At 40.2% G+C, this 25,763-nt stretch overlaps 1 protein-coding gene across 2 annotated transcripts in view; it reads left to right on the forward strand.

Annotated features, from left to right (window-relative positions):
- The window catches only part of CASR (calcium sensing receptor), a 102,514-nt gene that overhangs the window by 57,315 nt on the left and 19,436 nt on the right, over nucleotides 1-25,763 (forward strand). For both annotated transcript variants that reach the window (XM_066347247.1, XM_066347246.1), the window contains exons 2-4: nucleotides 9,163-9,588; nucleotides 12,252-12,558; nucleotides 16,190-17,074. In XM_066347247.1, coding sequence (XP_066203344.1) covers nucleotides 9,404-9,588; nucleotides 12,252-12,558; nucleotides 16,190-17,074 — 1,377 coding nt within the window. In that variant the 5' untranslated portion in view covers nucleotides 9,163-9,403. The remainder of the gene's footprint in view (nucleotides 1-9,162; nucleotides 9,589-12,251; nucleotides 12,559-16,189; nucleotides 17,075-25,763) is intronic.

Here is a 25,763-nt window from a genome sequence, read left to right on the forward strand (position 1 = left end):
ATATAACGATCTTTTGAAATAACATTTAACGGTAACATATTTTTTTACTTAAAAAGCAATACATGTTTTTTTTTCATTTCAAAAAACAAAATAAGGAAGAAATTCAGTATTCCATTTCTGAGACCTAACCACTCTTACATTCTGATGTGTATCCTCTTAGTCCTAATTATGATTTTAAAAAGTCTTAAATCAGGGGAGGAGGGTGTGGAGCAGGGGTCTCCAAACTACGGCCCACGGGCCGCATGCGGCCCCCTGAGGCCATTTATCCGGCCCCCGCTGCACTTCCGAATGGGGCACCTCTTTCATTGGTGGTCAGTGAGAGGAGCATAGTTCCCATTGAAATACTGGTCAGTTTGTTGATTTAAATTTACTTGTTCTTTATTTTAAATACTGTATTTGTTCCCGTTTTGTTTTTTTACTTTAAAATAAGATATGTGCAGTGTGCATAGGGATTTGTTCATAGTTTTTTTTATAGTCCGGCCCCCCAACGGTTTGAGGGACAGTGAACTGGCCCCCTGTGTAAAAAGTTTGGGGACCCCTGGTGTGGAGGAAAGCAAAAAGTGATGAACATGCGGGTTAGGATGATGGTTCCTGGTGGGAGAGGCAGGAGAACAGGATGCAAGAGGGGGACGTACAGGTAGAGTACTACTGATGTTCTTTGTTTCGGATGGTAGATTCTCAAGTATTAATTTATTTTAAAAAAATAATTATTATATATCAATTATTTTAAATTTGAAAATATCTCTAAAATACTAAAGAATCAACGAAGAATAAATTTAAGTAACAAAAAGAACTCAGTGAAGTAACAGGTTATACAAAATCAATAGCTTTCATAGACATAAGCAATAGCCAGCTAGAGGACATAATAGTAAAGAAAACCCTATTTTATTTTATAATAGTAAGAAGAATGATTAAATACTTAGGAATAAATTTGACACAAATATGCAAAACCTGTAAGAGGAAACGCTGCTGAAAGACACAAAATTAGTATCGAACAAAAGGAAAAGCATCGCTGTTTTCGAATAGGACATCTCAACATCTTAAAGATGTCAATGTAAGAAAATCTCAATAAAAATATCTCCACACTCCTTTTCATGGAGCTAGTCAAGTTGAAGCTAAAGTTCATAAGGAAAAACAAACATGCAGGATTAGCCAGGAACACACAAAGAAATAAAAACTACAAAGGTGAACTAGCCTACCAGGTACTAAACCATACTGTAAGCCTCCATAATTAAAACTGGGTGCTACTTCCACAAGCGTAGACATACAGATCAGCAGAGTAGAACAGAAAGTCCCAAATCAGATCTAAATAAATTTGTAAATAATAAAGGTGACATCTTAAATTGCAGAAGCAAAGACAGGTTTTTTAAGAAATGTTGCTGGAACAACTAGACAGCCACTTGGAAAAAAGAAAAAATTAGATCCATATCTCACACTGTACACAAAAATAAACTCTGTACTGATCAGGAAACTAAATGTAAAACAAATTAGAGAGAAAATAATTTAATAAATTGAACTAGAAGAAAAACATGATGAATTCCTCTATAAACTCAAAGTAGGGAAAAGCTTTCTAACACTGACTCAAAATCCAAAGGCAATAAAAAAAGTAATTTATTAATTTAACTACATAAAAATTGTTTTTAATTGCATGGAAAAATAAAGACAAAGAACTGCCAGATTAGAAGAAAACTTTTGTAGCATATATCACATATTAAGGGCTAATATCCATAGTACATAAGGAACTCTTAAAATGTGAGGAGAAAAGGAGCAAAACTCTGATAGAAAAATTGGAAAAGAGAAGAACAGGAAATAAATAAATATATACATAAATGAAAATAACAGTAAAGAAATAAATGTGGACCAGGCATGGATCAATGATGGGGATGTCACCAACCAAGGAGTTTGATTAATTCAGTTTTGTGTATCTGAGGTCCAGTTAAAACTATAAGAATTTCCATAATAAATTTTATATTATAATTGAAATTAAGTTTAGTCTTCTGGAGACCTAAAATGGTATTATTAAGACACACAAGGGTGCACTGACAAATCAGAAAAAAAGAGAAAGAAAATGGCTTCCTATCCATTGTTAAACCTCACTCAAATTTTTCAATGAGTTCCTAATTCCAACTCCTACACATGCGAAGCTTGGCCACCATGATGCAAATGTTGGTGTTAGAAGGTTTCAGTGTGAACCAGATAAACTTTCCAGTGGCCTCTACCTCCGAAGTTCTCTTTTTCAGATTGATGACCTGGTGTCCCAGATCAGTCTGCTTAAATCTACCCACTCAGTTAATGAGGCAAAGAATGGCTTTCTCAAACACCTTCCTCCTAGTTACATAGAAAGTTATCCCTGGGGGAGACATTTACTGTCCTCAGAAAAACTCCAGATTTATGAATTTGTTTGTCTCTGTGTTTTCACAGTATCATTATTTATGAAAATGAAAGCTTTCATAGGGTGAGGAAATTGGGGTGAAATACGAGCAGGAAGAAATAGAATACCATGAGAAATATTAAAATGCAAAAATGCACACTTGTGGCTTCTGTCTTAGCTAGAACTGGGCAACGGATTTGGCTTGCAGCTTCTTAATGTTCAGAGCAGAGAGGGAAACAGGAAACAGAAGATTCATAATGCCTATAAAATGATCTGGGCCAAAAAGCCCAGTATTTCCGTTAGAGCAGAAATACATCCCAGTGGTATGCTGGAGCGAGCAGGCTTCTACTGGCAAAAGTTAAATATCAAGGATTTTTGCAAGGTGGTTGTTAAACCATGGTAGCTGGGAATCCTCCGTGGTGGGAGTATTAAGCAAACACTACAAACCAAGGTGCTTTTTCCTTAAATTTTGTTTGTTTGTTTTGCTTTCAAAGAGCTGGTTTACTAGCACACCATTGCATGTTCCATTGGTCATTGTAGGAGACACTATACAAGGCCAGATTTGCTGCAAGTAAGAGGGAGAAAGGCTTGGTGTGCAAGCTTGTGGGGTGTTGCAGAAACATCCCCCGAGAGAAGAGAAAGGGAATATATGCCGAAGACCAGAGGATGACTGGAGTTCACATTAGCATTCACCTACACACCTCAGTCCTTCATTCTTTCCAATACCACCCTGTAGAATTGTATACCTGAGCTTATAAAAAATGCTATGCCCAGTGAGCGTCAGATCTATCTCCCCATCTAAAACAGTATCCAAAGAAACTGGAAGAGGTTCAGGTGAAGGATTTTATGCTTTCCACTAGGTCATGACTCCCCAAGCCTATGTTCACAGCATTGGAACAAGTGTCCTTTGGCGGGCAGGGGGTGAAAGCATTTGATGCCAAAATAAATTTGGGAATGAGCCTGTCACAGTTAAGCAGTTGTCTTCACGCAGGACTTCTCAGAGCCTTTAGGAGGCGAATGTGCCCTGTGGCAGAGAGCGCACACACATTCCCAAATTTATTTTGCCCTGGAACACTTTGTGGGGGCACGTTCTGGGACACCAAACTGAAAATAAACCACGCAGGGCTCCTTGGCGACTCTAAAGCAATACCAGGACATTATTCCACAGAACTGTTTCTTGTAAGACTTGAAGCTCTGGTATTTTTTTTTATAATAACGTGACTTGCATGTCTTTGCTTCTCACCTGAAGCATTTCGTTAAGCCTGCGGGTGTCCACATGTCCATCAGTAGAGCTTATTTAAGGAAAACGTTTCAGGACAGCGTATTCCTTACCTCGTGGCCTGTGTCGCCAGGAGCTCACTCAGTCCTGCCATGGAGCACAGGCATTGGCCACATCAAAGCCCCAAAGCCAGCATACATTTCAGCTCACAAAATTCTGGAGCAGAGAATGCACATTTCATCATTCTCTAACCTTGAATCTTACCCCCACCCCTCAAATCCCATTTTATTTCTTTTTTTCTTTTTCCATCTTTCTCCTTAAGATAGCCTCATAGACTCCTAAAATGGTTTATTGTGTCTTCACACTGCACACATGCTTTCATTCATTTAATCATTTAGGGAGCCCCTCCACGTTCCAGGGCACAGATGAGACAGAGCTGGCTCTGTCCTCAAGGAGCTCAGAGTACAACATTCACGAGTGTTTGTTTCCTCTCCTACTCATCTACTTTATTTGCTTTGTCTCGGCTGTTTCTCCCCACTTTGCTGGGTGCCCCATGCTGCTCCGCCCCACCCTGGTTCATCCTTTCTCCTCCCTTCCACGACAGCTTTTTCCAATGACTAACAGGAACCCAGCTCAGCTGGTTTTTATCACGCTCCTGTCCTTGCATTTTTCCAACTCAATTAAGCCATTACTGAGGCTAAATGAGGCATGGCCTCTCCGAAAGTCACACCTGTTGTCAGGGAGATGGAGACTAAGGACCTGTGCCGCTGGCAGTGGACGGCAAGCAGGGCCAGAGGGAGGTAGCTGAGTATGATCGGCATGTTGTGTCCCCACAGTGCTGAAAGAGGGCCCTCATTTTAAACAAGAAATCCCAGCCTGACCTGTGGTGGCGCAGTGGATAAAGCGTCGACCTGGAAATGCTGAGGTCGCCGGTTCGAAACCCTGGGCTTGCCTGGTCAAGGCACATATGGGAGTTGATGCTTCCAGCTCCTCCCCCCTGTCTCTCTCTCTCTCCTCTCTCTCTCTCTCCCTCTCTCTCTCCTCACTAAAATGAATGGGAAAAAAAATCCCTTGCTTTAGTACAGAAGGAATGAAGTCGGACACAGAACCAGGGATGGTCACATTGGTGATGACAGGTAAAATGTCCCTAATTCTTTGGCAAATGTGCAGCAGGTGTGCATTAAAACTCCTATTGTGGATGTGTGCTCAGCCAGAGGTAAAACATGTTATAACCAGAGCCCAGTACACAGATTATTGGCCGAACTTTCTCAGGGTATTCCCTGTCTACCCCCATTAACACACAATGCAATATAAAGATTATGTATTGGAGAACTGTACACCTGAAACCTATATAATGTTATTAAACACTGTCACCCCAATAAATTCAATAAAAATCGTATTCTTTGTGGTGAGTGTGACAAAGGAGGGCAAAGATTACAGTACAGTCAACCAGAGACAAATCAGTGTACTCCCCCTACGAAGATAAAGTACCTCTATTACAAGTAAATCTTGGTTTCACCCTGGCCAGATAGCTCAGTTAGAGCATTGTCTTGAAGCATAGAGGTTGCTGGTTCACTCCCCGTTCGGGGCACATACAGGAACAGAATATATGTTCCTGTCTCTCCGTCTCTCTCTGTTCCTCTCGCTAAAATCAATAAACATTTTTTTTAAAAATCTTGATTTCATAATCACCTTTTTTCCTAGGCAACCTAGGATTTTTATTTCTGCAGTCTAGGAATTATGAAATTATAGCTTTTGAGCTTGCCATACCTCTAATTTATTGAGTGATTTTATGTTCTGAAGGTCCGTGTCTCTGTTTTCTCTAGTTGAAATGTGGTTAAAATAATTTTTCTCTAGAATTACACAATTTCCAGAAATTTTAAAGCCCAAGTGGTTTTACGTTGATGAAAATTTAAATGTTGCAGTGTTGACTCTACCCTCACCTTGTTATCCTCTGTTAATTTTTCCTCAGTTCTGGAACTTAGATGAGTCATCCAATTTGTTGGGCAAGTGCTAAGCAGATATTTTTTGAGCATCCATTCAGTATCGGGTTCCTTGTTCGATGCTGGAGATGCAACTGGGATCATGATGAACCCTCATGCTTGTGGGGTGACCCCTTCCCTATTCTGTCTTAGAAGTGCTCAGCCAGCTCCTAGATTTTCCTGGTCATGCTTCATTCATTCATTCATTCATTCACCAAATAGCTGTGGAGCATCTATTAAGTTCCAGGCATGTGCTTGATGCCAGCCTACAGTGATGAGAAAAAGAGAGAGGCCTTCCCTCAGGAAGGTTCCAGTCCCCACTTGAATTAGTTCTCTCTCCTGGCAGCCACCAGAAAGAATGTCACTCTTCCTTCTGTGTTCCCCAACCCTTAGTTCATGCCTCTTCCTAGCGTATGCTTCACTGTAAATATAATACATCTTTCTGTCACCTTTTAAGCCATGAGCACCTTGAAGATAACAATCTCAATTTTTTCCCCTGAGTGCCTTACACTTCCTGGTATCTAGCACATACAAGAGTTCCAAAAAAATTTTAATGAATAAATAATTGTATGAATTTACAAATTCATGAACCTATGGAACCATAGTCTGCCCTGACCGTACATCCCATGTCTCTTAGATGAGGACCCCAGTGATCAATTACCTGTCAGTACTGGAACACTAATCATGATTTCAAGGACCTTTTAAACATAAAACCAGCTGGTCCATGGGTCATTTATTTCTCCAAATGTACCTGCCATTGAGATAAAGAACAAATAAATCTTTGGCTTGTGTTTACAATACCCCTTTTTGCAGGAAGGCAAATATGATTATATATGATTTAAATGAAATTAACTTATAGTAAGGAGAACAAATGAGTTTGTTTGTGACTCTTGGATAGATACGGTTAATACAGCTGCAGAGAGAGAAAATATAGGAGTGGCTTAAACAAGCTAGAAGCATTCTTCTCTGTCATGTAAAAGTTCAGGAACAGCCTGCTCTGGAGGTTCTATTCCATGAGAGCCTCACCTCATGCCACCATCATCCCCTAATCTAGGGCTCATGATTCAAGATGGGTTCCAGCTGTCACATCCACCTCCATGCAGCAGGAAGAAGGAAAGGGGGTGAGGAAACAAATGACAAAGGCCAATTCTCTCTTAAGCAAAGTTTCCTGGAAGCTGCCACTTCAACCTACATTGCATTGGCCAAAAAGTTAGTCCCACAACCACACATAATTGTAAAAGAAGTCAAGGAAAGTAGTCTTTTTATTTTGAATAACTATCCATTCAGCTAGAAACTATTTTACTGTGGCACAGAAGGAGTATAGATATGAGGGATACAATTAGAAGTCTGCCACAGATATTAAAACTGAAGTGTTAGTGACTATTCAGGAATTTTTACATTCTAACTATTACAGACTGAGGTGACAATAACTCCAATTGTTAATTGACTGTGTTACAATCACACTTGGTACTGCTCTGGTTGTTCATATCTAGGAGATGGGAGGACCAAGTAGAAAGAAGAAAAAAGCTTTTGCAATAAGGAAGTTGGGGTGGGGTGATACAGCAACAAAAGGAATGGAAGGGGCAAGGCAGAGTAAAAAGAGAGGGTAGAATTGACAAGACATAGTGATTGGATATTGGAGGAAAGGGAGAGGAAAGATCTAGAATTGTGCTCAGCTTTGAAAGCAAATTAGACCTTGGTGATTGGACTAAAAAGGGTAGTTTGGAGACTACATTAGGCTAGTGGAGTTAACTACTGCAAAATGACCCGAAATCTCTCCTTCATCTATCACTTTTTGCCATGAATTTTCTCTTGAATGGACTAATGAAGTTAATAAACTTCTCTAAGTAGTTAATCTTTGACAGGAAAAACTTAACAGTGACTTACCCTAGCCAGTTATAATGTTCTTTCTCCTAATTCAGTATACTACACGGGACTCCTTAAATTTCTGAGTTCTTAAGGCATTCTTAATTCAAGTACAGTATCAGAACTTCTCACTTGCGTAAGCTATTTAGAGAATCTATTCTCCCAGCTAGAAAGTAGAGTTGGTATTGCCCTTTTTACAGTTGTGAAGTTTAAAATACATCATTGAGGACAGAGACTTGACTTGGAGTAGTGAACACACAATACAATGTACAAATGATCTGTTGTGGGATTGTGCACCTGAAACCTGTATAATTTTGTCAATCAGTTTCACCCCAATAAATTCAATAAAAAGGAATAAATAAATAAATAAATAAAATACCTTGAATGTCTAAAGGACCTGATCTCATGACTGGTTCAGTAAATGTTAGTTTCTGTCTCCTTTCAAAGTCCTTTTTTTATGCATCCATACAAACATTTATTCAGTAGTTACTATTTCAAGTACTATGCTAAGTCCTGGGGAGAAAAGTTTAATTTAACCATTGAAAACAAAGTTACAATTCTTTTTTTCACTTCCAGGTGTTGAGGTAAATTGTGATCCTCTACACAAGGGTGCCTACTCCTGGGCTGGGAGTTCCTGAGAGCAGAGAACATGCATGTGGCCTTACCACATGTACTTATTACATGTATGACTAAAGGTCCAAGGAATGACGCCAAAAAGATTTAAAAGCAGGACTGGAGTTAGAAAACTAGGATGGTCATGGATGTTCAGACATTACTGGAGTCAATTCAATAAATGTTGAGTGTCTGCTGGGGTACTCCTTCCATATGGGGCTCAGTGCCGCCTTCTAGAATGGCTGTTAAAGTAGGTAAGGATCTTAGCCCTGGCCGGTTGGCTCAGCGGTAGAGCGTCGGCCTAGCGTGTGGAGGACCCGGGTTCGATACCAGCCAGGGCACACAGGAGAAGCGCCCATTTGCTTCTCCACCCCTCCGCCGTGCTTTCCTCTCTGTCTCTCTCTTCCCCTCCCGCAGCCAAGGCTCCATTGGAGCAAAGATGGCCCGGGCGCTGGGAATGGCTCTGTGGCCTCTGCCCCAGGCGCTAGAGTGGCTCTGGTCGCAACATGGCGACACCCAGGATGGGCAGAGCATCGCCCCCTGGTGGGCAGAGCGTCGCCCCATGGTGGGCGTGCCGGGTGGATCCCGGTCTGTCTGACTGTCTCTCCCTGTTTCCAGCTTCAGAAAAAATGAAAAAAAAGAAAAAAAAAAAAAAAAAAAGTAGGTAAGGATCTTAAGAGGCAAGGGGCAGTATATGACAATGGTTAGGAACTTGGGCTCTGGAATCAGACATTTGTGCATATAATTATCATACAAGTATGATGAATCTTTCAAGAAGAGAACAGGTGGACCTACCTGGTCTGAGGGTTCAGGGAAGGCCTTCTTGAAGAGTCCTATAAGTTGCTTACTGCACACTTGAGGTGTTAGCATAGGTAGAAATCCAACCTGTGTTCCACTATCCAGACAGCAGGTTCACCTTGGCCCAAGACTATGTCTGCCTCGGAAGAGTTCTTTTCTCCCTTTACACGAAGGCCCCACAATTCACCAGGCCTTCCCCACCTGCTACCCTTCATCCTCTCTAAATAGAATTCTGAGCTTCTTCTTTTGCAGTCACCATAACAAGATGGGATTTAGACTTAGTGGAATTCATTTTTGTCTCTCTTTTCTTTTAGAAAGCATCACAGACAGTCTCTCCATGGCGTGGCTTCTAAAGACTCAAGGACCATCCGCTTTACTAGTCTGCAATGAGAAGGCAGAAATGGAAATGCAAATACCACAACTTCCATTCTATTATTAATCACTCTGTAGACATGTGCCCCCACTGCAGGGAGTGAACTGCACCAAGGGGGAAGTTTTTGGGGCCCCCAAACCATCAGCATTTCTTGTCTCTTGCCCTGGAGAAAAAGCAGAATCATGGCACTTTATAGCTGCTATTTGATCCTCTTGGCATTTACATGGTACACTTCTGCCTACGGGCCTGACCAGCGAGCCCAGAAGAAAGGGGACATTATCCTTGGGGGGCTCTTTCCTATTCATTTTGGGGTAGCAGCCAAAGATCAAGACCTAAAGTCAAGACCAGAGTCTGTGGAATGTATCAGGTAAGGGAGCCTAGTCAGAATCTCTTCGCTTCTGGGTGGTTGGAGAAAAGCTGCCCCAAACCCAAAACTATTTTTTTAAACTTGGTTCTCTCTTTTCAAAAAATGGTAATTAGTAATCATGCTGAAACTTTTTTTTCTTAAGTGAGAAGTAGGGAATCAGAGAGACAGACTCCTGCATGCACCCCGACTGGGATCCACCCAGCAAGCCCCCTATGGGGCAATGCTCTGACAATCTGCTGCTCCATTGCTCAGCAACCAAGCTATTTTAGCAACTGAAGCAAGGCCATGGAGCCATCCTCAGTTCCCAGGGCCAACTTGCTCCAACTGATCTGTGGCTGTGGGAGGGAAAGAGAGAGATAGAGAAAGAGAAGGGAGAAGGGAAGGGTAGAGAAGCAAATGATAGCTTCTCCTGTGTGCCCTGACCAGAAATCGAACCTAGGATATCCACATACCAGGCCAATGCTCTACCACTGAGCTAGCCATGCAGAGCCTTGCTGAAACTTATTAAAAAGTTTTTTCCAAAAGTAAAATGTCATTGATACTGAATAGAAAAATCCACAGCCTGCCCGGTTGGTCACATGACAACTGAGTCATCATTGTTCACCTGGCAGCAATATTGCTTAATGGAACACTAAGTACGTACATCAATGAAAATTTATTGTAGGTCTAGCAAACCTGAATAGTAATATCTTCCATTGACCTTAAGTGCACCAATGGTCAGTAATAACTGAGTGTTGGCTATACCACTCTTTTTTTTATTATTTAATTTATTGTGTTTACATAGATTCTAGTGTTGCCCCGATTGCATCCCCTCTCCCCCGTCCCACTCTTATTTTTTTTAAAGGATTTTAGAGTTGAAGAAAATTTTCATGGTTGGCATGATCCACGCATTTTCAAAATAAAGCCCACGGCATTTCAAAACTATTTCTGTTAAAAAGTCTTTCTTCGAGAAAGCTAAAATCCCCATGCTAACAAAGATAGAGACACACAGAATCCATCTAATTCAACTGGACCCTCCTCAGCCATTTGAAGACAGCTAACATAGCCCCTTGAATCATTTCTTTTCCAAGCCAAATAGTCTCAGTTTCTAAACAATTACTTCATAACATGATTTCCAGACCCTCACCATTCTGGTTGCCTTCCATCTGATTTATAATGACTCTTTTAGAATATGGCACTTAAAAACTAGGCACATTCTCTCAAATAGGATTTGCAGAGTACAGTAGGCTGTATGTCACCGTCTTTAATCTGGATATCGGAGACCATTACTGTACCCCAAGTCTTGACCCATCTTCTAAGAGAGAATAGCACTTTCTTTTTGAGATTTACAACTTCCAAAAGTGATCCAGCACTTTTACTTGGTCTTCCTAGTAGCTGGAAAATGAAAACTAGGATTGTTCCAGCAAAACTGGATTGCTGTTTCTGTTCTGATGAAAGCTCACAAACTAGATAACGTTTTCACATTTCTTCATGAATGCAGAGGAACTTTGTGCAGAATTTCACTGATCCTGATTATATCCTTCACATAACCCATGCGGACAAATATCTTCTTTTTTGTTGTTGTATCCTGCTGGGTGGAGTCATACATGTGTCACATGTATACCTAAGACCAAACAAGAAGCTTAGACCTTAAAGAATATATATCTTAATTATATTAAACAAAGATTGCAAAATTAGTTTAGCAGTGTAGATGTTTCATATAATCAAAAATTCTATAATATCTCCCAATCACTCTGCAGGTTTTAAACAAATAATTAAATAACAGAAACAAAAATAAAATGATTAAGAGAAAGCATCACATTAAAAGTTAGATCAAGACCTTTAGGACCCTAAACAATACAGTGGGGTAGAACAGATTGTATTTCTTACCTCCTATCATAGAGTTCAAGTAGTACAGCCCACGATGTGAGGAGGGAACCTGCACAGGCATTTGGGGCAACGCTACACTGATTCAGCACAGTTATGGAGCCCTCACTCTGAGCCAAGTCTTCGGAGAGTAAAACTATGTCACTGACCCTATTTCTCTGTGTTAATTTGCTGATTTTTCTTTAAAACAATGTTCTTTGAAAAGTAATCCATGATCACTTTTTAAAAATAAAAAGTATAAATAAACCAAAAGTATACAATTTTAGAACTCATATTCTACCACCCAGAAATAACCACTGTCTGTGAACAGCCTCCCTATGCATAATATTTATTTGTTGGGTTGTTTACAGAGATGAGGTCACTCATTTCTCTTTCCCCTTTAACCTTCTGGACAGTTATGGTCTAAATTGGTGACTTTACAAATCTGAGGTTATTCTTGGGCTCCCACATGATGAAGTCCTAATCTACTTTTATTTTCCCTCGTCCTTTTTCTTTTTAAATCTTTATATTATTTAAGTACCTCACATCAGCTAATTCAAACTCTTTGCTGGATGCAGCAGATACCAATGATTCATTCTGTGACTAATAACAGTCTTCACTTTCATTGCTCCCTAACTCTGTGAGGCACCATATTGAGAATTTTGCATAATTATCTCCTCACTTGTGTCTCAAAGAACACAATGTCATGAAACCAAAAAGATACAAGAGTCAGATTCCAACCCAGTTTGGTCTAGTCCTTACTCTAAGGTAAGTGACCAGAAAGCCTTCCATTTTCTTCCATTTATTCTTTCTTCCAGATACAATTTCCGGGGGTTTCGCTGGTTACAAGCAATGATATTTGCTATAGAGGAAATAAACAGCAGCCCGGCCCTTCTTCCTAACATGACACTGGGATACAGGATATTCGACACTTGCAACACCGTCTCGAAAGCCTTGGAGGCCACCCTGAGTTTTGTGGCCCAGAATAAAATTGATTCTTTGAACCTTGATGAGTTTTGCAACTGCTCACAGCACATCCCCTCTACGATTGCCGTGGTGGGGGCGACTGGCTCCGGCATCTCCACGGCGGTGGCGAACCTGCTGGGGCTCTTCTACATTCCCCAGGTACCTGGGCCTTCTCACCGGGGGCAGTGTGGGCGGGGGTCAGGAGAAACTCTGTATACACCTTTCACTTATTTATTTTTAGACTTTGCATAAAACATTTTCCCCACAAAGTGTTTAGTTCTTTGTTTTCCACTCCATTCCTTTAGCAAATGACCTTTCTTCTGCCTTTACTAAAAGGAGTGAGATCATATGATGTAAATCCAGCCTTTCAAACCCCAAATATGTTCCTAATCCTAGTCCCTTAAACATCTCTGCCTCTCAACCATCTGGTTGAAAGTTTAACTCAAAGGGAAGCAAAGCATATTTTCTCACAAAACAGGAACTTATTCACTGTGTTGCACATTCTAGAAATGGAAAATATCCTTTCATTCAACAGCTATTTATAGAGTGTGTATGAAGAAGCAGTTACCATGTAGTAACTCAGCCTAGGTGAGGGGATGTCTGCATTTTCAGCGAATTACACATTCACTGAAACAAGTGCTTTGATAAACATTTGTTTAAAGTTGCATATTTGTCCACCAAAAAAAAAGAGACAGCAAACTCTAAATGTTATTTTATAGCCTGGTTTCCCACCTTTCACTCTATAGAGCAAACCTTTTTTCACGTTAATATATATAGATCTATGACATCCTTTATACTAGTGAAAAATTGGAAACAACCTAAATGTCCGTGGATGGAAGAATCAACTCAATTACGATACATTCCTTATTATCAATTTTTAAATTAAATTATAAAACACGTTGAATAAATTAATTTTAAATTTATTTTTTATGTCTAATAATTAAAATTTATAAAGTACCTTTGATAAATTCACATTTCTATTTTGTGAGATCTTTGCTTGGTGATAACCATTATCCCTTTATGTACACGTGACAACTGAGAAAGTCTTGTCATCATTTCCCGAACCCTTACTTCAAGGAATTAAAGGTGTTTCCCACGGGGAAGCCCTGGCTCTGTAACTTTTGGGCTAAAATGATCTAACAAAGCCCACATCAGGGAATGTATTGGGCAAGATGCAAACTTGTAAATTTGGCATATTGTGCAGTGTTATTTTCAATACACAGTTAAAATAGATTGTTGTAATGTTAGCCCATGGCCACCAGATAATAAGATGTAATCATCATCAAGAAAGAACATGAAAGGGAAGCTTTTAATCTTTATGGTTTGAATGAAAGATATTCACCTGAATTTGAATTTTAAAAGTGCTGAGAAGACTATAATGATAATCAGTCAAATCAAGGTAAGTGTATCTACAGCGGTGGTTCTCTGCCGTGGTTGCATGTTGGAATCACTTGGAGAGTTTTAAAGATACTGATGCCTGGGTCTTACTCCCCAGGGATACTGGTTTCATTGCCATGAGATGCAGCTTGGGCATTAGGAGTTCTGAAAGCTCCCACGGCAATTCTAATGTACAGCAGAGTTAGGAACCACTGCTCTGCAGGGGAAGGTCGGAGGTATTTCTATGCCGCGTATGCCACCAAGTGGATGGAACTAGCAGACCAGTTAGACTTTCTAACCCTAAGTTGTGGTTAGAACCGTTTTCTGAATCATTCATGAAATTCTCCCCTTACAATTAAAAAAAATTTTTTTGTAAGTCTTAAGGGTTTTTGGGGGGAAGAAGGGATATAAAGTGGTGTTTACCCCAAAACTGGACAAATGTTATAAATGCATTCTTTAGGAGAAACATACACCAGGAGATGTTTTTATTATTCATTTTTGTCCCTTTAAAACTCTTTTCAACCCAGTTTTTTAAAAAAAAAGTTAGAAGTAAGCAATAATGGATGGATTTACAAAATGCTCAAGTAGGTTTTCATTTGCAAACACCTGATTCAGAAACCCATTGGTTGGGTCTGCAAACAGAGCTCTATTAAAAACTGTAACATCTCAACAAAGTATTTAATCTATCTACCTATCTCATTAACTCCCACAATGGAGCAAGAAGGGGCTTATTCTGATCAAAGGAAAAAAATGTCAATCTCATATTGTCACTTCCAAGTTCAAAGCTCTTATTTTAAAAATATATGCTTGCCCCTTAGCAAGGTTGGCCCAGTTCTCTCACAGAACAATGCCTCTCATGTTTCTGATGTAGAAACTATTCATTGATAAGAAGAAACACATTGAAAAATTCATTTTAAAACACTAAACATAGAAAACTAATTGTTTCAATTGGTGATAAATATTGAAAAAGGCATTCCCCCAAATTTCTTTAACTTTGTATTCTTAAGAAGTTTAAAAATTTCTCTAGGAAACTGGAGAACAAGTGATATTAAACACCTCTCATTACCTAGAAGAAAATATATTAACTATAAAAAATGTTTTGTTCTTCAGAAGAAATGGTCCAATAACTTGGAACTTTCTAACTGGTGAGCCAGGACACACAGGAGTGCTATAGATGGGCCAAAACCTACCAAGATATTGATCCCCTCAAAGTTTGGGATGGCGGGGTGGGGCCAAGGGTGGTCAGAGCACCCCCCACCAGGTTGGTAAGAAGATTAACCCCATCTTCTATGTTTGCCAAAATGTGAGGGAAAAAAACAAAGCTGGGAACCTCTGCATTAACAAATACTTGACATGACATTCAGATACTTCTTCAGGCAATGACCTTCTACCGTAAAAGGTAAGGCTTTCTTCCCTTGGTGGCCCACATCCGTGCTCAAATATAGAACTGGTTACATCTAAGAAAGTGGAAACACAGCAAGGCAGACTCTCCAGTGTTCCTTTTCGGCCTCTCTAGGTTTTAGAGACCCACATCAAAAGCCTGTCCAGAGGCCTCAGCCATCAACTGAAATGAACAGAGGAAAGGGCTCTGGATGGTGACTGAACCCACTGAGAAGTCAGGAGAGGAAAAGATGTTTTTCTCACTGTTTTTAATGATGTAAACCATTGTTATCATGGTGCAGGGACATTGAGCTTAATAAATCTATGGCTAATTGAGTCTAAAAGAGAAACAATTCTTAGAAATGACTACAATGGAGGGTACTTTTAGCTGAAGTATTGCGGGGAGGGTGGAGAGGGGAGTGGGGGAGGGAAGAGAGTGAAGAGCTGGAGACTGGCAACAGATGGGAAGAGAGAAACTAGGCAGACTAGGAAAGGGGAACCCCTTGGGGCTCTTCTGAAGAGACAGGTTTATAACCCAGAGAGAACCTGTACCTTCCAGAAATGAGTCATGGACAAAGTGTGGTCATCACGGTAAAGGACAAGCTAAAATGTTCAGATCAGAACCTAGATCCAACAGGCAGAAGATGTGTCCATAGGTATATTATAACCAACGAGGCAGTACAGAGGAGGTTAGGAGAAACTATAACAGTGCATAAACACTCACCCTGAAAGAATGAATAGGTCCTACTATTGTTGGGTTGATTTTATGGCCGTACCCATTTTTGAAAGCAGCATCGTGAACACCCACCCACTGGGAATTATAGAATGCTCCCTGCTAGACTGAGAGGTGCTTGGATGCTCACACTGGAGAGGGACAGATTCTGGTTGTCCTCACCCTTTCATCATGTCTGCAGTGAACAACAGGTTTGATAAATTATAGTAATAAGTGCTTAACCAAGCCACCTCCACAGAGCCTTGAGACTCACCCAGCACCTCACTCACCCATTTATTCTGTTTTCTGTATTCTTTCCAGGTCAGTTATGCCTCCTCCAGCCGACTCCTCAGCAATAAGAATCAGTTCAAGTCCTTCCTCCGTACCATCCCCAATGATGAACACCAGGCCACCGCCATGGCAGACATTATTGAGTATTTCCGCTGGAACTGGGTGGGCACAATTGCAGCTGATGATGACTATGGCCGGCCAGGGATTGAGAAGTTCCGAGAGGAAGCTGAGGAGAGGGACATCTGCATTGACTTCAGTGAACTCATCTCCCAGTACTCCGATGAGGAAGAGATCCAGCAGGTGGTAGAGGTGATCCATAACTCTACAGCCAAAGTCATCGTCGTTTTCTCCAGTGGCCCAGACCTGGAGCCCCTCATCAAGGAGATTGTCCGGCGCAATATCACGGGCAGGATCTGGCTGGCCAGTGAGGCCTGGGCCAGCTCTTCTCTGATTGCCATGCCAGAGTACTTCCATGTGGTTGGAGGCACCATTGGATTTGCTCTGAAGGCAGGGAAGATCCCAGGTTTCCGGGAATTCTTGCAGAAAGTCCATCCCAGGAAATCTGTCCACAATGGCTTTGCCAAGGAGTTTTGGGAAGAAACATTTGACTGCCACCTCCAAGAAGGTCCTAAAGGACCTTTACCCATGGACACCTTCCTGAGAGGTCAAGAAGAAGGTAGTGGCAGGATAAGCAATAGCTCCACTGCCTTCCGACCTCTCTGTACAGGGGATGAGAATATCAACAGTGTTGAGACCCCTTACATGGATTATACACACTTACGGATATCCTACAATGTCTACTTAGCCGTCTATTCCATTGCTCATGCCCTGCAAGATATATATACCTGCTTACCTGGGAGAGGGCTCTTCACCAATGGTTCCTGTGCTGATATCAAGAAGGTTGAGGCTTGGCAGGTACATCCTTCACTTACATAGCAGATTTCTGTGTAATAAAGCGGAGTTGGGCTAATCTAAGCAAGACAAGATAAAATAGTTACCTCAAAAAGAAAGATCTAAATAAGGTCACTAAATATAGCTGTGGATTCAAATTGACTTTTCTTTTTTTTTATTTCTTTTAAGATTTTATTTATTGATTTTACAGAGAAAGGAGGGGGAGGAGCAGGAAGCATCAACTCATAGTTGCTTCACTTTAGTTATTCATTGCTTGCTCGTCATATGTGCCTTGTCCAGGCAAGTCCAGGGCCTCGAACTGGCAACCTCAGCATTCCATTCCAGGTCGACACTCTATCCACTGCGCCACCACAGGCCAGGCAAATTGCCTTTCTAACATTTCAGCAAATGACTCCTGCACAATTGATAGTAATTTAATTTGATTATCTGTTTAAAGCCTTAGATCAGCTGTTCTTTAGCCTACTGGTTCAGAATATCTAGAGTATGACCCCTAAAAGTTTTTTAATATCCTGGGACAGATTTGGTATTGAGTGGAGGATGTTTTTCTACTGCTTTAAGTTAAAGATACTGTTCCCTTGTGAGTTACAAGTATTTGCTGAGTATCTATTATGTTCCATATGATAACAGACATAAAACTAGTTTTACTGTGTTTAGTCACCACCTTTGCCATTATATTACACAAAATATGATGTGCTGGGCCACCTGACAGGACAATCAAGCTTAGGACACAAGCAAATCAAGAGCACAGAAAAAGTTTGCCTTAAAAGGATTTGATGTTGGATATATCAAAAAGAAATATTGAAATAATTATAATAGAAAATAATCAGAACTTAAGTGGAATTCCAACACTTATTTTATAATTTAGTCTTGTTTTGTATTTTATAATTACACAAAGGAAAGTCATCATAATCTTTTTATTTCATAGAACATCTGAAGATAAAAGTCGGCCCTAACATATCTTACATAGCAATTCATGTCTTGCATATATGTATCTTGATTTTTTTAAAGTGTAAGTATAGTTGGTATATAATATTATAAATATATTAGTTTCAGGTATACAACAGAGTGATTTGACATTTGTATACCTTACAATGTGATCACTATACCAAGTCTAGTAATCATCTGTCACCATGTAAACTTATTGCAGTTTATTGACTACATTCCCTTTCACCCATCCACCCACTCTCCCTCTCCTCCGGCAACCATCAGTTTGATCTCTGTTTCAATGAGTCTGCTTTTGTTGTGTTTTCTTTGTGTCTTGGTTTGGGGTTTTTTTTTAGATTTTTTTTTCAGATTCCACATATAAGTGAAGCCATGCTATATTTGTCTTTTTCTGTCTGACTCATTTCACTTAGCATAATACCCTCTAGGTTCACCCATGTTGTGGCAAATGGCAGGTTTAATTCTTTTTTATCACTGAGTAATATTCTATTGTATGTAATTATATACCACGTCTTCCTTATTTGAAGAAAACAAAAACACTAATTTGAAAAGATATATGCCCTTCTATGCTCATTGTAGCATTATTTACAATAGCCAAGATATGAAAGCAACCTATGCATCCATTTATAGATGAATGTACCTTGATTTTTAAAAGAGATTGTGTTTTACACTCCTTTTGTACTTTCCTCAGTTCCAGACTGACCGAGGGAGAGAGTGCATGGGGGGCGAGGGCTGAATTTGAGTTGAATGACCCAGCCTCCAGCTTCAGCTCCAGCTCCCCATTTACTAGCTGCATCTCCTTAGGCAAGCTGCTAAGACAGTTTCTTCTTCTGTAAAATGGCCCTAATCTCTAGTCTACTTTCCACCCAAGGTTCTTTTGAAGATAAAGTGAGATGATGTATGTCAAACTAATTTGTAAAGTTTTAAGCTCTAATCAGATGGTGATTATTATAGTAGGGCTTCAATATACCTCTAATTAATTAATCAATCAGGCAAAAAAATAACTAAATAGTTTTGCACACAGAACCCAATCACCATAAATCCTTGGGAAAAGATACCAAGAAACAAAGAACGTACAATCTGTGTCAAGTTATTTTAGAGATTCTCAGAGAATAAGGGGTGACTGTCTAGGCTTGGCAGAATGACTGGGACATGCAAGTTCTTAGCTGTTCTTGTGTGGGGAAAATCTCACTCAGACATCATTGTTGACTAAAGGTTCTAAACTCTGTGAGGTCCTTAAAATTTCCTTCCTTGCCCTGCACTCAGCATCCCTCCCCTATCGCCAGCCCTGTCAAAGGAAGAGAAGCTCTAATGAAGGTCAAAGACCAAAAAGACTTCAGGAGCCATGATGCTAAGTTGTAGAGTTTTAAGAAGAAGGAATAAAGGGACAGTCTTTGAGCAAATACTATTGTCTTTTCTCTCTTCCATTGCATGTTCCCTGGAAAGAGGAACCCAGCTTTTGAAAGCCTACAGAACCAGGGTGGGGTTGAAGGGGAAAAGAGGCTTCCAATGGGTAATTTGACAGTTCAGCTCTTCAGCGAATCTTCTTCCAGATAAAGAAATAAGACCCAGATGGTCAAGATCAAAGCTTGGACATATGAGAAAAAAGTCAAAAATCAGACTATAGTCAAGATAGGGACTTTTAGTTGCATACTAAAGAAAACCCAAACCAACTGGCTTAAACAGAAGAAGGAACATTACTTGTAGTTCATAATACTGAAAACCGCAGAAGTATTCCAGGTACAACCAGATGCTTCAGTCTCCATCTCTCTGTTCCTTATTCCTCGGGATTAACAGTTTTCAGCCTCTGCAGCAGCTTCAGGGTCATAAAGCCCTTACTGCTAGGCTCCCCTTACTTCCCAGGATCTCCTGTAAAAATCCCAAAGTCCACATTGATTGACCAGTCCAGGGCCACATATTCATCCTTGCAGCTAGGAGTGGAGTCCTCCCAAACTACGTAGACTGGGAGGAAGGCAGAGAACGTATCCTCCAAGTTAAATCAGGATGCTATTACCAAAAGGAGGAGGAAAGAGAAACAAAGCAGGACATAAAGTGCCCACTACAGACACCCCAGCTGACCCTAGTACAGGTAAAGATGTGACCTCCTCCTGATCAGGACACATAGGAAAAGTGCCCATTTGCTTCTCCATCTCTCTCTCTCTCTCTCTCTCTCTCTCTTTTTCTCTCTCTCCCCCTCTCTCTCTCTCTTCTCCTCTTCCCCCCTACAGCCATGGCTCTATTAAAGCAAGTTGGCCCTGGGTGCTGAGCATGGCTCCATGGCCTCTGCCTCAGGCACTAAAATATGGTTCTGGTTGCAAAGGAGCAGTGCCTCAGATGGGAAGACCATCACCCCCTAGTGGGCTTGCCCGGTGGAGCCGGGTCAGGGCGCATGTGGGAATCTGTCTCTGCCTCTACTCCTCTCACTAAAATAAATGAATGAGTGAATGAATGAATGGTGTGACTTCCTGCTTCACACATAGTCCAGCATAATTCATGCACGAGAGAAAACAGGAAAATAAAATCAGAGCTCTTAGGAAGAATAACATGTGAGCATTGGCCAAAATGTCCCATGTGCTTGCTGAAAGTCTCCCTTAAGCCTCAGGATTCCAGGCAGTCGGATGGGCATTTGGAAATTTAAGATCTTGGCCATGTCTCTATCAGAAGATAGACAGACAATTACTCATGCTCATTATTAAGCCCTACATGGAAATCTACCACCCATACAATCTACAATCTAATCCAAGAATCTCAGCCTGGAATTCTACCCCACCTTCTCTCAATTCTCTTAAAAGCCAACCTTCCTGGTACCTCCCCACTAATTACTAATTACTTTTGGCATAGAATTTTTGCTTAGATACTATTTCACACCCAGAACATCAATTTTTGTCTCCTCTATCATTGCCCACCACAAACTTATAATTTTTCCAAAATTCACTTTCTCCTAAAAGTCTTCAAATAATACTCCCACACGCACACTGTCTGACCTCTCTTTCTTCCTCCTTTTTGCCATTTATATACCCAGCTTAAGCTTCCACAGCTCTTCAGTTGACTGAAATAATGTCGATTGCAATTTTCTTTTGTTGACCTTTCTTCCATCTAAAATTTACCAATCAAGTAACTCATATGTCTTAAAAGTAACACTGACAGGTTAATGTATGAGCATACAACAGAGTTCTCTCCTAACCTCCACAGAGACCCCAAGCCCTCCTCGCTCTGCTCATCAGCTCTCTCTTCATTCTGACTCCTCCATTGTACTACTCTCAGCCTCATGAGAGCAGGAACCACGTTCATATTGTTTAGCACTGTGTCCAGAACACCTGATACCTAAATATGTGCAGGACAAATGAATGAGAAGCAGTCTAGTTGAATTTGACCTGACAACACTACCTATAGTCCTTCACAAAGTGTTGTTCACCTTGAATTAATCGCTGTGGCCAGGGAATTCTAGGCTCTAATTGGAAGGGCCTGGATCACACACCCATCAATCAGTTTTGAATGGAACTGCTTTCTTCCTTCTCTCGGGATGATTGTGCACAAGACATGCTTCCTACTTTCTTCCACTTTACACAAACCACTCAGTAGACAAAAACATGTCTGCATGATGACAGAACCATGGTAATAACAAAAGCCAAACAAAATTGTTCTTTCTAGGAATTGCTAGTACTGTTAGGAGTTGGGAGATGGGAGGTGAATTGGGATGAAAGTCAAAGGAGATGAAGAAAATGAGGCCAGAAAATAGGGATGAGGTTAGATAAAGGAACTGGTCTAGGATTTCCCCTACACTGTTAGCATAGGAAGTGGGTGAGAAGCAATAGGCTTCTTATCTGTGGGAACTCTCCCTCATTATCCATGTGAACGGGCTGCTTTGTGCATACCATGCCACTTTCCCCTGTGCTAAGAAGTGATGCCATGTGTAAGAGCTGGAAATCCTAGACAAGAGTAAAGGGGGAAAGGTTTCTAGTCTCCAGTCTTTGGCTTAATTCAATTGATACATGCCAAAGGGTGATTTCCATTTATGCTTATACTGAGTAACAGTTTGACTTTAGAGGAAATTGCCTAAAAGACTATAAGATGGAAATATTACCACATAAAAGATAATATGTGACCATCTAAGTGTGTGCATATTATATAAGTACATTTTTGTACCTCTTTTAGTATATGCCTTTTGCAATGTTTAGTCTCTTTGTGTTTGTATATTATCTTCCATGTTTAAGTTGTTCTGCTAGCTTTTTCCCCCTTTCTCTTCCCCTTCATTTATTCTTTTTTCTCATATTTTTCTCCAAATAAAATAACTTATAATGTAAAATACAATCTTATATTTTCTTTTTTAATGGAACTATTAGTTTCTTCTTTTAAAACTCTGAATTTTGATCACTTTTTCAATGATGGCCTCTGGTGCTGCAATAAGCATTATACATGTCTGCACCACCCCATTTTTAAAAATATGTCCATTTTCTCAACCTCAATTTTACACTAGTTAACTGGTTGTAACTAGAGACAGACAACTTAATAGATAAACTGTCTAATCTGATTCCTACACCTGAGTGGGTAGTATATAGTATAATGGTAGAGTTTGGACTCTAGAACCAGACTAACTGGATTTAAATCCCAGTTTCTACCGAGTAACTTTATGACCTTGGGAAGTCACTTAATGAGCCTCTCAATTTTCTCACCTATAAATGGAGATCATGAAATTTATAAATTTATTATGAGGATAGCATTAGTTAATACATATAAGGTACTTAAGATACTGCCTATATATACTAAGTGTTCAGTAAATATTAGTCTGCAGTATTATCCTTTTGCAAGTGAGGAAAGTAAGACTCAGAAAGGCCAAAATGACTTGCCCAAAGTTATATATCTAGCCTGTAAGAAAGGCAGCATCTGCCCCAGATAGTTTGCTCCCTGGTGAGACCAAGGTAACTGTTAAAACAACCATGTGCCCAGTTGTCCCATAGCCTTAAGCCCTGGGTGTTCACCACAGGAACCAGTTGTCCTGAAACTCTGATTCATACACAGATACAAAAATCTAAAAAGTACAATGCACAAATAAGTGATAGTGGACACACTGACCAAGTTAGAGTACTTGAACATCTATTTATCCATCTTGAACACTATTGCATCTCTTAACCTTAAAAAAGTACCTGCTTAGCCCATATTAATTGCTCAATAAATATTTGTTGAATGAACAAATAGCTAAAGGAAGAGAATGAGACAAAGGTAAATACTGAGAGGATACGGGTTAAGTAGATGACAAGGACAGTACATGGATACAGATATAAATAAGGGAGAAGTGGGCGGTCTCTCAGAGGTCAGCAGAGAATTTTCATACAATAAAACTGCAATCATTCTGGTTTCATAAATTGAGGCGGAGATATGCCTCTTCATTATCAATGAGGTGAATGACTAGGGAAGGCACCACTTTGGTAAGAATTTTAAGAGTATAAACAAATTAATGAGAAATAAAAATCCAGAAACAACTAAAATTTAAATTCTTGTTTCATAAAATTGACAAAGACTTAGTAAAAATCTTCACCAGGAACAATTTATTAGCCTAATTCATTTCAATAAAAATGTCTAAAAGAAGAAAAGAAACTGTTTAAATCTATTTTGGCTTTTTTTTTTTTTTTTTTTTTTTTTTTTTTTTTTAGTTAACAAAAAAACAAACAAAAAAAAAGAAAGCCTGGTCCTTCGTGCAATTAGTCTGAATGAATTTATTATAGCTAATTGAATAATTCTGGGTTCTCCCTGTATTAAGAGACATCCAGTCCTTTATTTGAGCCGTTGGTTGCTCCCTTCATCTCTGGCATACTGCTGTGATCATTCTTATATGGGAACAGTTGTCCTTTGGATTTACCCTTCTCTCAGGCAACGCTCAGCTGTTACTAAAACAGTACTGCGCTATGGTGATTCCAACTTCTGTTTTCCTCACCAAAGTGGTGAAAGTTTTATAATCTGTTTACTCCATGTTTTGAATGGTTCCTGAAAATTAAATGTGTGCTCATAATCAAAAACATGACATGCAAAATATAATATTTAGCTGCGGTTTTTTTAATTGATTTTAATTTATTGTGTTTACACAGATTCTAGTGTCCCACCGAATACATCCCCCCTCCCCCGTGTTCCCCTCAACATCCCCCTTGCCCCCCTTCCCCAACGCCCTTCCCCCTTCCCTCCAGGATTTGCTTTTCTGCTCTCTATAACACTGTGTTATGTATATATAATTTCACCAATCTCCTTCCCTTCTCTGATTCCATCCTCTCATCCCCTTTCCCTCTGTCCACTTTCCCTCTAGCTGTAGTCTCTTTTTTTTTTTTTTTTTGTATTTTTCTGAAGCTGGAAACGGGGAGAGACAGTCAGACAGACTCCCGCATGCGCCCGACCGGGATCCACCCGGCACGCCCACCAGGGGCGACGCTCTGCCCACCAGGGGGCGATGCTCTGCCCCTCCGGGGCGTCGCTCTGCCGCGACCAGAGCCACTCTAGCACCTGGGGCGGAGGCCAAGGAGCCATCCCCAGCGCCCGGGCCATCTTTGCTCCAATGGAGCCTTGGCTGCGGGAGGGGAAGAGAGAGACAGAGAGGAAGGAGGGGGGGGGGTGGAGAAGCAAATAGGCGCTTCTCCTATGTGCCCTGGCCGGGAATCGAACCCAGGACCCCCGCACGCCAGGCCGATGCTCTACCGCTGAGCCAACCGGCCAGGGCCTAGCTGTAGTCTCTTAAAAGATAACAAAGAAAACATATCCCCAGAAAAATACAAGACTCTTCTTTTTCCTTTATGATAGTTAACATTTTATGCTATAAAAACCATAATTTTTCTGATGTCTATTCTACCTAAAGTAAAATATTTTAGCACATTTTAAAACAAATTTTGCTACTACTTCTCTGCTTGTTTGTTGGCCTGTTTATTTGGTTTTTAAGCTGGACAGTTTATTTTTCTTTTTAAATCAGAACACAAAACTGTAGATTATAATTATAGCTCAAAGGGAGAAATTGTGTTGGCCTTTTATTCATACTATGGTTTTCAGTAAGTTGCTTTCTGCTTTTCAATATATAGGTTTAAGTTCCAACCAATTACATAAAAGCCTTAATTTATGGTCTTCAATGGTAAGCTTTGCAAAAAGTGAATTCTATGTCTTTTCACTTTATTTGAAAATACTTTTGCTTGTTTGTTTGCTTATTTGTTTTTGTTTGAGTGTAGAACTTAGAACTTTCTGAATCAGTCTGATCTAGTCCGCTGCACTGGTTAGAACCTCCAGTTCAGCCATAGTGAGAACAGGCATTCTTGTCTTGTTCCTAATATTAGGGGGAAAACCGTCAGTCTTTCACAATTAAGTATGATGTTACTACTGTAGGTTTTCCATAGATGCCCTTCATAGGGTTGAGGAAGTTCCCTTTTATTCCTAGATTGCTGAGAGTTTTACCTAGAATGGAGCTTGACTGTTACAAACACGTTTTCTATATCTATGGAGATGACCAGATGGTTTCTCTTTCGTAGCGTGTTAGTGTAGTCAAATGTTAAACCAGGGGTCAGGAAACTTTTTGGCTGAGAGAGCCATGAATGCCACATATTTTAAAATGTAATTCTGTGAGAGCCATACAATGACCTGTGTACGTTATGCATTATCCAATAAAAATTTGGTGTTGCCCTGGAGGACAGCTGTGATTGGCTCTAGCCACCCGCAACCATGAACATGAGCAGTAGGAAATGAATGGATTGTAATATGTGAGAATGTTTTATATTTTTAACGT

The sequence above is a fragment of the Saccopteryx leptura genome, chromosome 8, assembly GCF_036850995.1.
Source record: "Saccopteryx leptura isolate mSacLep1 chromosome 8, mSacLep1_pri_phased_curated, whole genome shotgun sequence".
NCBI lineage: Eukaryota > Metazoa > Chordata > Mammalia > Chiroptera > Emballonuridae > Saccopteryx > Saccopteryx leptura.